This window comes from Kryptolebias marmoratus, linkage group LG14 (genome assembly GCF_001649575.2).
Source record: "Kryptolebias marmoratus isolate JLee-2015 linkage group LG14, ASM164957v2, whole genome shotgun sequence".
NCBI classification, from domain to species: Eukaryota; Metazoa; Chordata; class Actinopteri; order Cyprinodontiformes; family Rivulidae; genus Kryptolebias; species Kryptolebias marmoratus.
The window spans coordinates 553,115-566,003 of NC_051443.1; the positions used below are offsets into that span (position 1 = coordinate 553,115).

Consider the following 12,889-nt stretch of genomic DNA (forward strand, 5'->3'; position numbering starts at 1 on the left):
AGCACTTATGGTGAAAACACGGCGCCGCACAGAAAGCTGCTGCCGTAAAGCAGCGTCATGTCGCAAACCCACACGTAAAGCAGCGTCATGTCGCAAAACGGAGGTTCTTCGCAAAATAGTTATTTTTTCTTCTTATTTATCACTTATATAAACTGAATGTATGCAAACTGACAACACTAATACATTCATCGTAGCCTACGTTATGAAATATTTACATGAATCATTGATACAATTATGATAGAGACGACAGAGACGATAGAGACGATAGAAGAAAATATATCATAATAAACATAATAGACACTTTTCTATCGTCCCCACGATATGTATTGTTATATCGCCCAGCACTATGGTGAACAAAGCAGCAAATCTCTGAGTCTGCTCAACTGACTGTTTAATGTTAGCAGTTAGTTAGTTCATGGTTGCACACACACTTCCTGTGGATTCTTTTTCGTTGGTGTTTGGCGGTCGGTGGACTCAGTATCAAAACTAGCAATTGAAATGAAAAGGTTTTAACGATTCCGGGAGAATTGGAACGTTAGTCCTGGTTCCAATTGATTCTCGGGACTCAATTCCCAACTCTGTTGCTGATCTACTGAGATTTTTACACAGAACCACTCGTAGGGTTTAAAGACAGTAGCCGAAAAAATAAAATATCCAGTAAGTGGCGTTTGTGTGGATGAAAAAGTCATGTCAGTGTCAGAGGTCAGAGGAGAATGGGCAGATTGGTTTGAGATGAAAGAAAGGCAACAGTAGCTTAAATAATTGACTCAAGATTCATTCCAACAAAGGTCTGCAGTCTGAACACACAACACATCTAACTTTGGGCCAGATTGACTACAGCAGGTCCCACTCTTCAGACTTTTAGTGTTGTTTAAAATGAACACTTAAACAAAAAGACACGGATACAATTATACAAATGTCCCTGTTTCTTATTAAGCTGCTGAAATTACATTAAAATAAGTTATAAATGTCTGATGTGATTTAAGTGAAAACAGACAATTCAGTTGATGTTGCTGAACATTTAGCAATCTGAAGATGGTGTTGCATTTATGTCTCTTTCCTCGTTCCCACTGAAAGCAACATGAGTCCCAACACCTGCTGCACATAGACACCAACTTTGTTGTCAATGCATGGGCACAGTTTACTGAACTGAATTCTAATATTACTCATGACCTCTGGGGGGGCGCTGTAGAGATGAGATGTGAGATTTTTCAACCTCTTATGTGAAAATGTGAAAATTTGTCTCACTGTCCTGAAGCTCCTTTTTGTCATTCTTGAGAAAAAAGAACCTAAATAATTGTGTGTATTTCTGAAAATTACACACTATATTTTATTACATGAAATGAGCTATTCAAGTATGATATTTGAGTTATTTGTATATTGTATAACTTTTCTTGTCCAAAGGCTGCAAAACAATATCTGTTTTATGTGTAAAATTAGGCAGAATGTTTTATATTTGGAAATGGTAATTCAAGATAAGTACTTTAGTACTTTCACAGATTGTATGCTGATTATATTGTACGCTGGTTGCACCTGGCTGGCATGCTGTCTCAAAAAACCTTCTTCATATGTCGTGTGTTTTCTAAATGTTTGTTTTTTTTCCATCTCTGGCAGCTCGTGAACCACTCCCTACCTGGGACAAACAGATCCAGTCTTTATGTTTCCAAGTCAACAACCTTCTAGAAAAGATCCGTCAGGCAGCACCAGAGTGGGCCGCACAGGCTATGGAAGCTCAGATGACCCAGTAAAAATATGTACACCCCCTTCCCCCTGTTCCCTGAGCCCACCTTGAACTTCTACCTACCACCACTGGATCTCAGTTGTATAAGACCTTAGAATTATACAGTCACCAGAAAATATGTTGTTTTTTTTTTACTGTTATTCAATACATATATGTGTCATCTATGTCTGAGGTAGAAAAACAATTTGGATTTAACTGATTTACAAATCAGAAATTGGGACATGATGACAAGGTCAAAAAGAAGCTTCACATAACAGGTCTTATTTAAGCTTTTGTACTTCAAGCCATTTTTGAGTTTTCAGTATAATAATCCACAATATTTGTCAAATGGTTCCTGAGTACCTGATGTAAACCTCTTGGTGCATCCCAAAATAAAGTTTGACTTTAGAAGGTCTGGGTTAGTGGTGTCATCTTGCTCTACAAACTGTATATTCAGATTACAACAAGACACATTTTAACCTAAGTGTTATGCAAATGTTGCATAATTGTATAGTGCATATTAAATGAAAAAAAAAAGCATCACTTGAAGGAATACATGTTGTCTGCCACCTTTCATGCCAGAGTTTTAGACTAAAACCGTCTTGTGTTAAGAAATGAGAGTTGTAGCCACACAAAACCTTCGCTCCACATCGGTAAAACTGAATTATAGCCATTTTTGTGTTTTGTACGGTCACTTAACTATGTAATAGCAGCCATCTTGAATTCAGTTCAGAAGTGAATCATTTTTAGATGTCAACCCAATGATTGCTTTCTGAGAGTTTGATTAAATGTAGTTTTTTTCTTTTGGTCACATTACTAACAAACGAACATACATGCACACACACACACACATCACCTCTTTGCCTTTGGTGGTGGGCAAAGATTAAAAAGAAACATTATTTGAAAGAATGCATATTATCTGCCAACATTTTATAGATCTTACACAAATTGTTTGTGCTCAAAATATGTGTTGGATGTGACTCTCAGCTACTACCACACCAAGTTTACTGAACTCACCTGTGGAAGGGACTCAGTCATAGTCAGGTTTGTGTTTCCTGATGAAAATTCACTGTGGCAGCCATCCTGAATCAGTTAAGTTAGATGTATATATACATCAAATGATTACTTTCTGAAATTTTCATTGAACTATGTCCAGTGGTTTGTAAGATATTTTACTAACAGACATAAATTACACAATTGCCTGCATTTCATAGCAGCAGACAATAACGCTTCAGTTTTGTAGTCATACAATTTTTTGAAAATTTAGTTTCATGGTAATTTAATAGTTAAAATATTTCCTCAAACACTCATTTAAAATGATGAAGTTTCCCATATTAGGACCTAAAAATATCCTAAAATATCTGAATACAACCACATCGTCGTATGAAAGTGAATTTTGTGATCTCCTGTGATCGTCAGTCCCTCAGGCTGCACTGCACTATAAAAACAGGTCTGATTGTGTTGTGGACATCACTGCATGGGCTCAGGAACACTTCCACAGATCATTGTCTGGAAACACAGTTCGCCACACCATCTAAGAACGATGCTGTCGCCTCTTGGCTAAAGCTCTTTTAAAATGGACTGAAGCAAAGTGGACTACTGTGGTCAGATGAATTCTTTGGAAACCACAGACACCACATCTTCTGTACTAAAAGGAGAGGGACCACTGAGCCTGTCTTCAGGGCACAGTCCAACAGCTTGCTTCTGATAGTCTGACAGTATATTAATGCCTCATGGGTCACTGACACATCTGGAAAAGTACCATCAATGTACGAAAGTACACAAGTGTTCGAACATACTGTATGCTCCCATTCAGACCACATCTTTTTCAGAAAAGGTCTTGAAACATGGTTCTATCCAAACATATCTGAAAAGTGTCCCATCAGATTTAAAATTACCTAATTTTTCCTGAAAAATGGTGCAGTTTCTTAGTTTAAACCTTTCATGTTTACTACGTCCCATTGTGAATAAAATATAAGTTTATGAGATGTGCTAATCATTAGATTTTACACAATGTCCCAAGTTCTTTGGAGTTGTTGTTGTAGATGATACCCAATGATTAATTTCTGAAAGTTTCAATAAAATATGTAGTCATTGAGGAGATATTTTGGTAATGGTACAGACAAACACAACCACAAGCATGAACATCGCCTTTAACCTTTGGCTGTGGGTGGTAATGAACAATAAAAAGACAAGAAAATATCTCTGCTGTTCCAACCTAAAAAGGTTTTATTAAAAGCCTTTAGTATAAGATGCTGAGTAAGATGGCTACTTTAAAATCACAGTTTGTTACAGACAAGAAAGCTCTTCAGTACATGATGTCCTTTAAATGAGAGCCTGACTGAACTAAGCAGAGTAAGTCAACATCCTGTTAACAGTTTGGGAAAATGCTGATAAAGTCAGGCTTCAGACAGCAGCAGTAAATCACGTTAGGTTTGCCACGCCTGAGTAAAGATCAGCAGATTGGAAGATATGAATGTGGCTTCCCTCTCAGATGGGTACAGCTCATAAAAAAAAGATATTTATAGAAGAGGTAACACTGCAGCAAACAATGTCATAAACAATTCTTTATCAGTAAAGAAGACGGGTTCCTCTTTATCAGCTGCAGTAGATTTACGTCTTTGATGTCACTTTGGCATCTAGAAAGATAAGAAAATATCCATCATTTCAACTGCTTTACATCTGTCTATACTGTGTGACTATAAAGATGTGGATATATTTGTTGGTACCTTTTCCTCTATAATAATAAAAAACAGTGGATGTGATTGGAGTTGAAACGTTCCAGTTTTGCTTCATTAGTTCCAGAAACTTCTAACAGAAACTTTGGGGCTCGTCACTATGCATTTTGGTGAACTCCTGTCTGGATTCTTTTGTGTTTTTCTGTCAGAAGTTTTTCCATGAAGCTTATGTTTCAAAATACAACAAAAGGTGTGATCAGAATGTAATATAACTTGACCTTGGAGTTCGGCTTAAACTGTTTTTTTCCCTTTTCTTTATTATCTGGATTATTTATGTGATCAACCTGGAGTTGCATTTGCTCTTGCGTCCTTATTCTGTGAGGTTGGCTACAGTCCCATGAACCTTACACACTCACTGACCATTGAATGAGTTCCACCCTGCTAGTACTGGGTTGAATCTCCTTTTGCTTAATTCTTCATGGCATAGATTCAACAAGGTGTTGGACATTGACATGATAGTGTCACATAGTTGCTGCAGATGTATTAGCTGCACATCCATGGTGTGAGTTTCCCATTTCACCACATTCAAGAGGTACTTGTTTGGATTAAAATCTGGTGAGCAGGGAGGCCACTGGAGTACAGTGAATCAAGACTTATCAGAGCACGCAATGTTTTTTACATTTCCTATGGTCCGATTGTGGTGAGCCTGTGTAAACTGTAGCCTTATTTCCCATCTGCTTCAAGGTTGGACATGTTGCGTGTTCACAGATGGTATTCTGCAGACCTTTGTTGGAACAAGTGGTTGTTTGAGCTGCTGTTGCTTTTCTATCATCATCAGCCCATCTGCCTATTCTCTTCTGACCTCTAACATTAACAAGGCTTTTTTTTGTTCACACAACTTTTCTCTTTTTTGGACCATCCACTGTAAACCCTAGGGATAGCTGTGTGTGAAAATCCCAGCTGTTTCTAAAAGCAGCCCATCTTGCAACAACAATCATGTCACATTCAAAGTCACTTAAATCTAATTTCTTGGCCTGCTTTGAACTTCAGCAAGTTGTCTTCACCCTGTCTACATGCCTAAAGACACTGAGTTGCTGCCATGTGATTGGCTGATTAGTTATTTGTGTTAACAAGCAACTGAACAGCTGAGCCTAATAAAGTGGCTGGTGAGAGTAATTTTTAATAATATTGGAAGCTGTGGAGAGCTGTTGCCTCCCAGCAAGAAGGTTGCAGGATCGCTTCCCAGCCTGGGGCCTTTCTGGGTGGAGTTTACATGTTCTCCCTGTGCACACGTGGGTTTACTCCGGGTACTCTGGTTTCCAGACTAAAAACATGCATGTTAGGTTAATTGATGACTCTGAAATTGTCCCTAGGTGTGAGTGAGAGTGTAAATGGTTGTTTGTCTCGTTTGTCTATATGTGTCCCTGTGATGGACTTGCGACCTGTCCAGGCTGTCCCCCGCCTCTCCCCCAGTGACTGCTGGGGATAGGCACCAGCTCCCCGCGACCCGGAATGGAGAAGCGGGTAAAGAAAATGGATGGAAGCTGTGGTCAGAGGAACATGAAACTGCTTGGGGATGGTCTTGTAGGCTTTACCTTTAACATTAATTTTTACATTCTTTTTTCTGCTCTTGCTCTTGCCTTTGCTTCTTGTGGTGAATCAAACTACCCAGTAAACAAACATGGCACTGGGCCAGTACCATGTTTGTTCCCTCTTAGTAGGCTGAATGGCTGATGAAAAGCTTGAAGGCACCTGTGATACTATTTAAGGTCAAAGACTTGATTTGATTTACGACTATTATGCAAAGATTAATAGTTTTTTTTTTAGTTTAAGGGTATCAGCAAATGTATCTGTGCTATTTCATCATATCTTTGTTAAATAAACAACAAATCATTTCTTTTCACAATTTTTGTTTCCTCTCTCACATAACAAAGGCATGTCAACAAGACATGCAGATATACTCTTTGGACAAAATCACTTTTCATTAGAACCAAAGCTTTGTTTCAATGAGCTGTAAGAGTAGGAACACATTTATTCATGTTTGTATTGTGTGTGCTGTTTAGAGACCCTCACCCTTTCAGAAAAGGCCCTGATCCTTTCGGCGGTCGATATCTCTCTTCAGTTGGCATGTGGCACAGACGGGACAGCAGTTGGTCACCATAAAGTCGTTACACAAAGACCCCTGGAAGCACAAACAGAGAATACAGATGGGATGTGTCTTTAGTATCCCCCACCGCTGAAAGGCACAGGTGCTGCAATAATGTCTTTGCCTGTGTTTGTGTGTTTAATCACCTGGACAGATTGTAAAATATTTCACAAATCGCTGACTGGACTTTCATGGAAATTACAGAAAGTAATCGTTTGGTTGATGTCTATGGCTGAATAACTTTTGGACTCATCCTTTTTCAAGATGGTCGCTACAGCAAAGCGATTTTAGCAGACACAAAAACTGCTATAACTTAATTGAAGATACTGAGATAACACTTGATGCTGTAGTAGCTGAGACTGATCCTCATCACATTAACACATAGGTAATGATCTTAGTTTAAAATCTTGCTATTAATTACAGTATTTTGAGTAACTTCTGTCCATCCATCAGCAAATTATCTCATGAATCACTAAACGGATTTAAACAAAACTTTCAGAAAATATGTATTGAATGTCCATCTACAGCTGATTAACTTTAGGAACTAACCCAATTCAAGTTCAATTGAATCGAAACACAAACGACTTTAATTTTACAGATATTGATATAAAATTTGGTGTAGTAGTAACTGAGACTCATTCACAACATATATTTCAAGAGCTAACAGCTCACGTGAGATCACATGAGATTTAGCAAGAAATTGGACATAACAGTGTTTTCAAAGTTTGACTAAAACATCTTCCATTTTGTCATTTCTCATCATGAGATGATCTTAGTTTAAAACTCTGACATTTCTTCAAGGAATGCTGGACCATTATTATTTATGTGTTTTACTCAATAAGACAATAACATTCTGATGGAAGGAGGATGGTTAATAACAATTATTTGAATTTTTCTTTTAAATTTCCATATCTCCCAAGTGCAAAGTTAGTAAACAGTGCAGACTTTAGTCAAAGGAAAATGAGTAAATATTTGTGTTTGCATTAAGGAGGAAGTTCAATGTGCAAGTGGGGAAAATCTACATCTGTCCAGGGCTGTAAATAATGTCAACTTTAAGTGTCACTAATCAAACAAGAGGCAAAATGAAAGATAAAGACACAAACCAAATGTTCTGTTCCAACAGAGTGTTCAGGACAGAAATAAATAAGTACAGAGATTATGACTTACTAGTAAATTAAAAAATAAATCTGTGAAAAACAGGTACAACCACAAACCCAGAAAAGCTTGCATGTTGTGTAAAATGAGAAATAAAAAAAGAATGCAATGATTAAACCAATGTTTTACACTATAACAATAAAACAGTAAATATATCAAATGTTTGACAGAAATAATAATACATCAGACAAGAATGGGACAACATTTCCCTCCTAAAACTCCAACAGTTGCTAAATATTTACAGACTGTTGTTAAAAAGGACAGAGGGAAACATCGTCCTATCCAGACATATCTGAGATGTGTTGCTGCCATCAAATTCAAAATAACCTCATTTTCTCCCTAAAAATGGCTCTGTTTCTTAGTTTAACGTTTACTGTGTTCCATTGTGAATAAAATATGAGTTTGAGATTTGCAAATCATTGTAGTATGTGAATGTTTTTGTAAGACGACTTCTGTTATATAATAAATACACTAAATTGAAGAGTCATCAGTTAGTAATCAGTGGATTTATATCTACAACTGACTGACCTTTGTGTTCTCATGCAAGTGTTTGTTACTTCATTTCACTGCCACATCAGCCTTTTGTTTTATTTTTGATAATAAATTTGTTCTGTTTTTTTAATTCCAAGATGAGTCTGCATTCCAGCTTCGTTCAGCACAAACATTACAAGTTGACTCTAATAAATTATTAAAGGCTGTGTTTAAGCTATCACTTTCAACATCTACGTGAATATTGAAATCTTCCACTGTTATGACTTTATCTGTATTCAATAATAAGTCAGAAAAAAAAATCTGAGAATTCAGTGAAAATTGAGAATAAGGGCCTGGTGGACGATTTATAACAAAAAGTAAAAGTGTTTTTTTTTTCTATTCATTTTGAATGCAAAAGACTCAAATAGTTATAACTAATATTTGGTTTATAATTATTCAATAATCCTGACTGAAACATAATTAGCAGGAGTGGATTCATTTCTACTAACAAAATCCTCCTGTTGTAGCCACGTTTCTGTTCGACAAATTAAAAAAAATTGATTTGTTATTAAATCATTAACTAACAGGAGAGAGATATGATGTTCAGTGATTTTATTTTCTTGTTCTGGTAAAGTGACTGATACATTCAGCAGCCTCTGTGCAGTAACATGAATGTTGTTCAGTTGAGAAAACAGCAATAAGATAAAGAAATTGTCTCATGCAAAAGTGTAAAGGTTTAATAATAGCTAATGTGGTGTTCTTTCACACTGGTATGTCTTTTTTGAGAAAGATTTGTTTAGAAAAACGCACGCACGCCCACACACACAAACTAGAACTCATTTGGCAGCCACGAGCCTAGCCTGGATGAAGACTCCTTCTCTCATCTCTGTGCCAGATGACTGATGTCATTCTGACTAATAACTAATAGACAGAACATCACTTCAGAGTTGACTGGATTATCCCATTAAACAAGTTTCAGAGTTAATGGATAAAAAACCCAAACTATTTACTTATAAAGTTGCTGGAAACCTTCCACAGATAGATTAAAAGCTTACTTTGATGTTGTATCTGGTTCTGTAGACGCTGCGGATGGGCATGCCCAGACCACACAGGCAGCACTCATCCATGTCACTGGCGATGGAGCAGCCAAGACACGGGTAGCAAAAAAACCCATAGCAGCCTGTGGAAAAAACATGTTAAGTGTCTGAATATAGCTACTTGTTGAAGTTAGTGCTTATCCAAACATGTAACAATTGTTTCACAAAGCAATTACATTTTTTATGTAGAAATGTTTTCTGATGTGTTAAAACAATTTTTTATGGATGTTACATTTTTAGTAATCCTAATCAAGCGACAGTAAATACTTATCAGCCCAAAAACATTTAAAGATTGTTGTTTTGTACTTAAACCTACATTTGTCCTCAGATAAAGGTTTGACTTTTTCACTAAAGAACAGTAATGATTACAATTGTTTATGTGTGTATGAACTGTAAAAAGGGATTTTGAACAGTATAAATTATTATCCATAAAAATATTTAAATTTAATCAAGTACTTTAGCGAGTAAATTCACAAAAATGGTCAGATAACAACTTTAGACAATTTAAAAAACTTTTTTTTGTTGGTTTGAATTCAACTAACATTAAGTGACAGTAACTACAAGTTAAAATTTATGTAACACATTTAAAATAAATCAATATCAATAATATATCATATAAATTATACATTTATAATATATTAATATAATATTTAAAAATGTAACAAACCTTTGAAAAGTTGCAAGTATAAATTTTAGTGATGCTCTGGCCTGAGCTGCAAAACCGGGTAATAAACATAATCATCCTAACGCAGAAACACCTCCTGAAGTTTAAGGAGGTGGTTGTTCAAATGCCTGGATAAGGCAAAGATGTCTTCAAATTGGGGACTATAATTTAAAATTGCTGACATGCGTGGGTAAAACAATACCAAGAAAATTCACCTTGTAAAAGTAAAACATGTGACTTCCTGTTCTCAGTGGGCGGGGCAAAGGTACTGGCAGCATATTAACATATTGAGGACCAAACTGTGATCAAGCATGCACTTTTGTAAAGATCAAATGTTTTATGTGTCTGTCACAGATATTTTGGGTTTCACAGCAAGAAGGGAAAGTTTGAGGTGCAGCAATGCCCACACCCTATGACCAAACCTCAAGCTTTTACTTTTAATCTTAGACTCTGAAAACAAGCACCTTTTATAACTTTCTTTTGATTTAAGTTAGCTTCAAAACACTTCTCATTTAAGCTTTTATAATATACTGACCGAGTTTGAAGCAGATACTTCCAAAGCTCTGGGTTTAGTTTGTTCAAATACAACATGTAAAGCCCCTAAAATGGCTGACTTCTTGCTGGACTTCGGTCAAATCTCCGGGAGACTTTTTATGCGCTCTGGTGAGTTTTACATGTGCACCAAATTTTGTTACGCTGCCAAAACTGGTGGTGTTGTTGAGCCAGTTTGCCACACCACATCCGTAAGAATCATCTGAATTAACTGGGAAGATTTGTAACTAGTTCAAATATAACTATTTGAGAAAGTATAATAATTAGTTGAAAAGTAACTAATGTATTTAACAGTGATTTAGCTGTTACATTTAGGCAAATTTAACTCAAAAATATAGATTATAATTAACACCGATGTTATTATTTAGATTCTAACAAATAGCTTTTACAGTGAATGATTAAGTGTTCTTCTAGAGACCTAAAACTGCCTAAAACTGTCCTTCTGTATTTTTTATGTAAATGAACTGTGTAGATTCAGAGTCAGATAAAAACTGGTGAGAGTGGGTACTTACAGGTTCCACAGTCATCGCAGAAATCACAGAGGCCAGTCTGGAAATCAGAGGGCTCATATCTGCCTGGTTGGTTAGTCACAGCCATGATCACGGTAAAAACCTTTCTCTGTCAGATGGAAAAGATTTTTTCTTATCACTTCAGAGCTGTTGCCTATTTTGCAACTATGTCACCGCACTAAAAGTTTAAAAGTTTCTCCTGTTTTGAACATCAAACCATGTGGAAACAGAGGGGGAGTTATCTCTTTGGGACTCCCAGTCAAGCAGTCATAGATAAAAAAAGCTCTTACCAGATGGAGGCTGGTGAAACGGATGAAGGAGTCTTGTGGACGACAGACAGAGCGGGACAGAGGTCCAGCCTTTAAACCAGATCAAAGGTGATCAATGTGACTTCAGTTTTTATCACCTTATTTATCTTATTGTGCCATGACGTTTCAGGTTGAAGAGGTCACTAAACACACCTACACACACCCCACACTACTGCAATAAACCTCAACTGTGTCATTCCTCGTGTGCCTGGTCTTTACTCGTAGACCAGGACCTTTTAAAAACTTGTAAAAAACTCTATTTCTAAACATTTTAATTTGTATTTTTATGCATTCAATCAGAAATGTTGATGTTTTATGATTGATTGATTGGTTAGTTATGGTAGGAGAAAAAAGTAATAGAAAATAAAAAAAAAATAAAAACAAAAATTACACATCATTTACAATAGAAGTAGTTTTTTGTTTATCTTTGTATTGTCCTAATTTTATGATATTGGTCTTTCTATGATAGCCATTAGATACAACCACATGTCCAACAAAGCTGGAGCATTGTGTAAAATGTAAATAGAAACAAAATGCAATGATATGCAGATCTCATAAACCCATATTTTAGCAAATGTTAAAACTAAGAAAACTGTGAAATGTTACACAGCAGAGGCAATAAAAAGCTGTAAATGTAAGAGTAAAAAAAAGAAACAGGTGCAGGATTATTTTGAAACTAATTATGTTGATTTGGCAAGAGGACTGAGTATAAAAAGAGCATTTTAGAGAGGCTGAATCTCTCAGAAAAAAAGATGGGCAGAGGTTCGCCAGTCTGTGAAAAACTGAGACTAAAAGTAGTGGAACAATTTAAAGTGATTGTTTCTCAATAAAAAAATTGGAAGACTTTAAATTTCCCATTATCTATAGTTCATATGATCATCGAAAGGTTTCAAGAATCTGGAGAAATTTGTGAGCTCAAAGGACAAGGCTGAAAGTCAGTATTAGACCCCTGTGATCTTCAGTCCCTCAGGGGCCACAGCATTAAAACAGGTCTGATTCTGTTCTGGACATTCAGCATGGACTCAGGAACTCTTCCACTAAGCACAGTTCACTGTGTCATCCACAAAAGCTGGTTAAAGCTCTATCATGCAAAGAAGCCGTATCTAAGCATCATCTAGAAAGCTCATCTAAAATGGACTGAGGCAAAGTGGAAAACTGTTCTGTGGTCCGACAGACTAAATTTAGAAACCATGGAAGCCACATGCTCCATACTAAAGGGGAGAGGGATCATCCAGTTTGTTAACCACCCTTTTATTGGCACAAAGTCCAAAAGCCTTCCTCTCTGATAGTAAGGGGTTGCATCTGAAAAGCCACCATCAGTGCAGAAAGTAACATACAGGTGTTTCAATAATACAGGTGCTGGTCATAAAATTAGAATATCATGAAAAAGTAGATTAATTTCAGTAATTCCATTTAAAAAGTGAAACTTGTATATTACATTCATACATTACATACAAACTCATATATTTCAAATGTTTATTTCGTTTAATTTTGATGATTACAAATGACAACAAATGAAAATCTCAAATTCATCATATCAGAAAATTAGAATCTTGTGAAAAGGTTCAAAATTGATGGCACCTGGTACC

General features: G+C 36.3%; 2 protein-coding genes across 2 annotated transcripts in view; one reads left to right on the forward strand and one right to left on the reverse strand.

The window, feature by feature from the left end:
• cops4 (COP9 constitutive photomorphogenic homolog subunit 4 (Arabidopsis)) overlaps positions 1-2,135 on the forward strand; it is a 12,297-nt gene extending 10,162 nt beyond the window's left edge. The window contains exon 10 of the mRNA XM_017439501.3: positions 1,615-2,135. Coding sequence (XP_017294990.1) covers positions 1,615-1,748 — 134 coding nt within the window. The 3' untranslated portion in view covers positions 1,749-2,135. The remainder of the gene's footprint in view (positions 1-1,614) is intronic.
• A 1,789-nt stretch (positions 2,136-3,924) lies between these two features.
• On the reverse strand, positions 3,925-11,389 carry LOC108249868 (placenta associated 8). Its single transcript, XM_017439503.2, has 5 exons — positions 11,283-11,389; positions 10,996-11,101; positions 9,226-9,350; positions 6,472-6,580; positions 3,925-4,359 (listed from the first exon to the last, which is right to left on the reverse strand). The coding sequence occupies exons 2-4, from the start codon at positions 11,078-11,080 to the stop codon at positions 6,476-6,478; spliced, it is 315 nt and encodes a 104-aa protein (XP_017294992.1). The 5' UTR covers positions 11,081-11,101; positions 11,283-11,389; the 3' UTR covers positions 3,925-4,359; positions 6,472-6,475.
• Between the last annotated feature and the right edge of the window lie 1,500 nt (positions 11,390-12,889).

Bases quoted from the DNA above. Each gene is read 5' to 3' on its own strand.
- LOC108249868 (XM_017439503.2), bottom strand. From the start codon at position 11,080: ATGGCTGTGACTAACCAACCAGGCAGATATGAGCCCTCTGATTTCCAG. The intron at 9,351-10,995 runs GTAAGTACCCAC...TTTTTTCCACAG, and splicing joins CTGCGATGACTGTGGAACCT to GCTGCTATGGGTTTTTTTGC. The intron at 6,581-9,225 runs GTAAGCTTTTAA...TTGTGCTTCCAG, and splicing joins GAACCAGATACAACATCAAA to GGGTCTTTGTGTAACGACTT.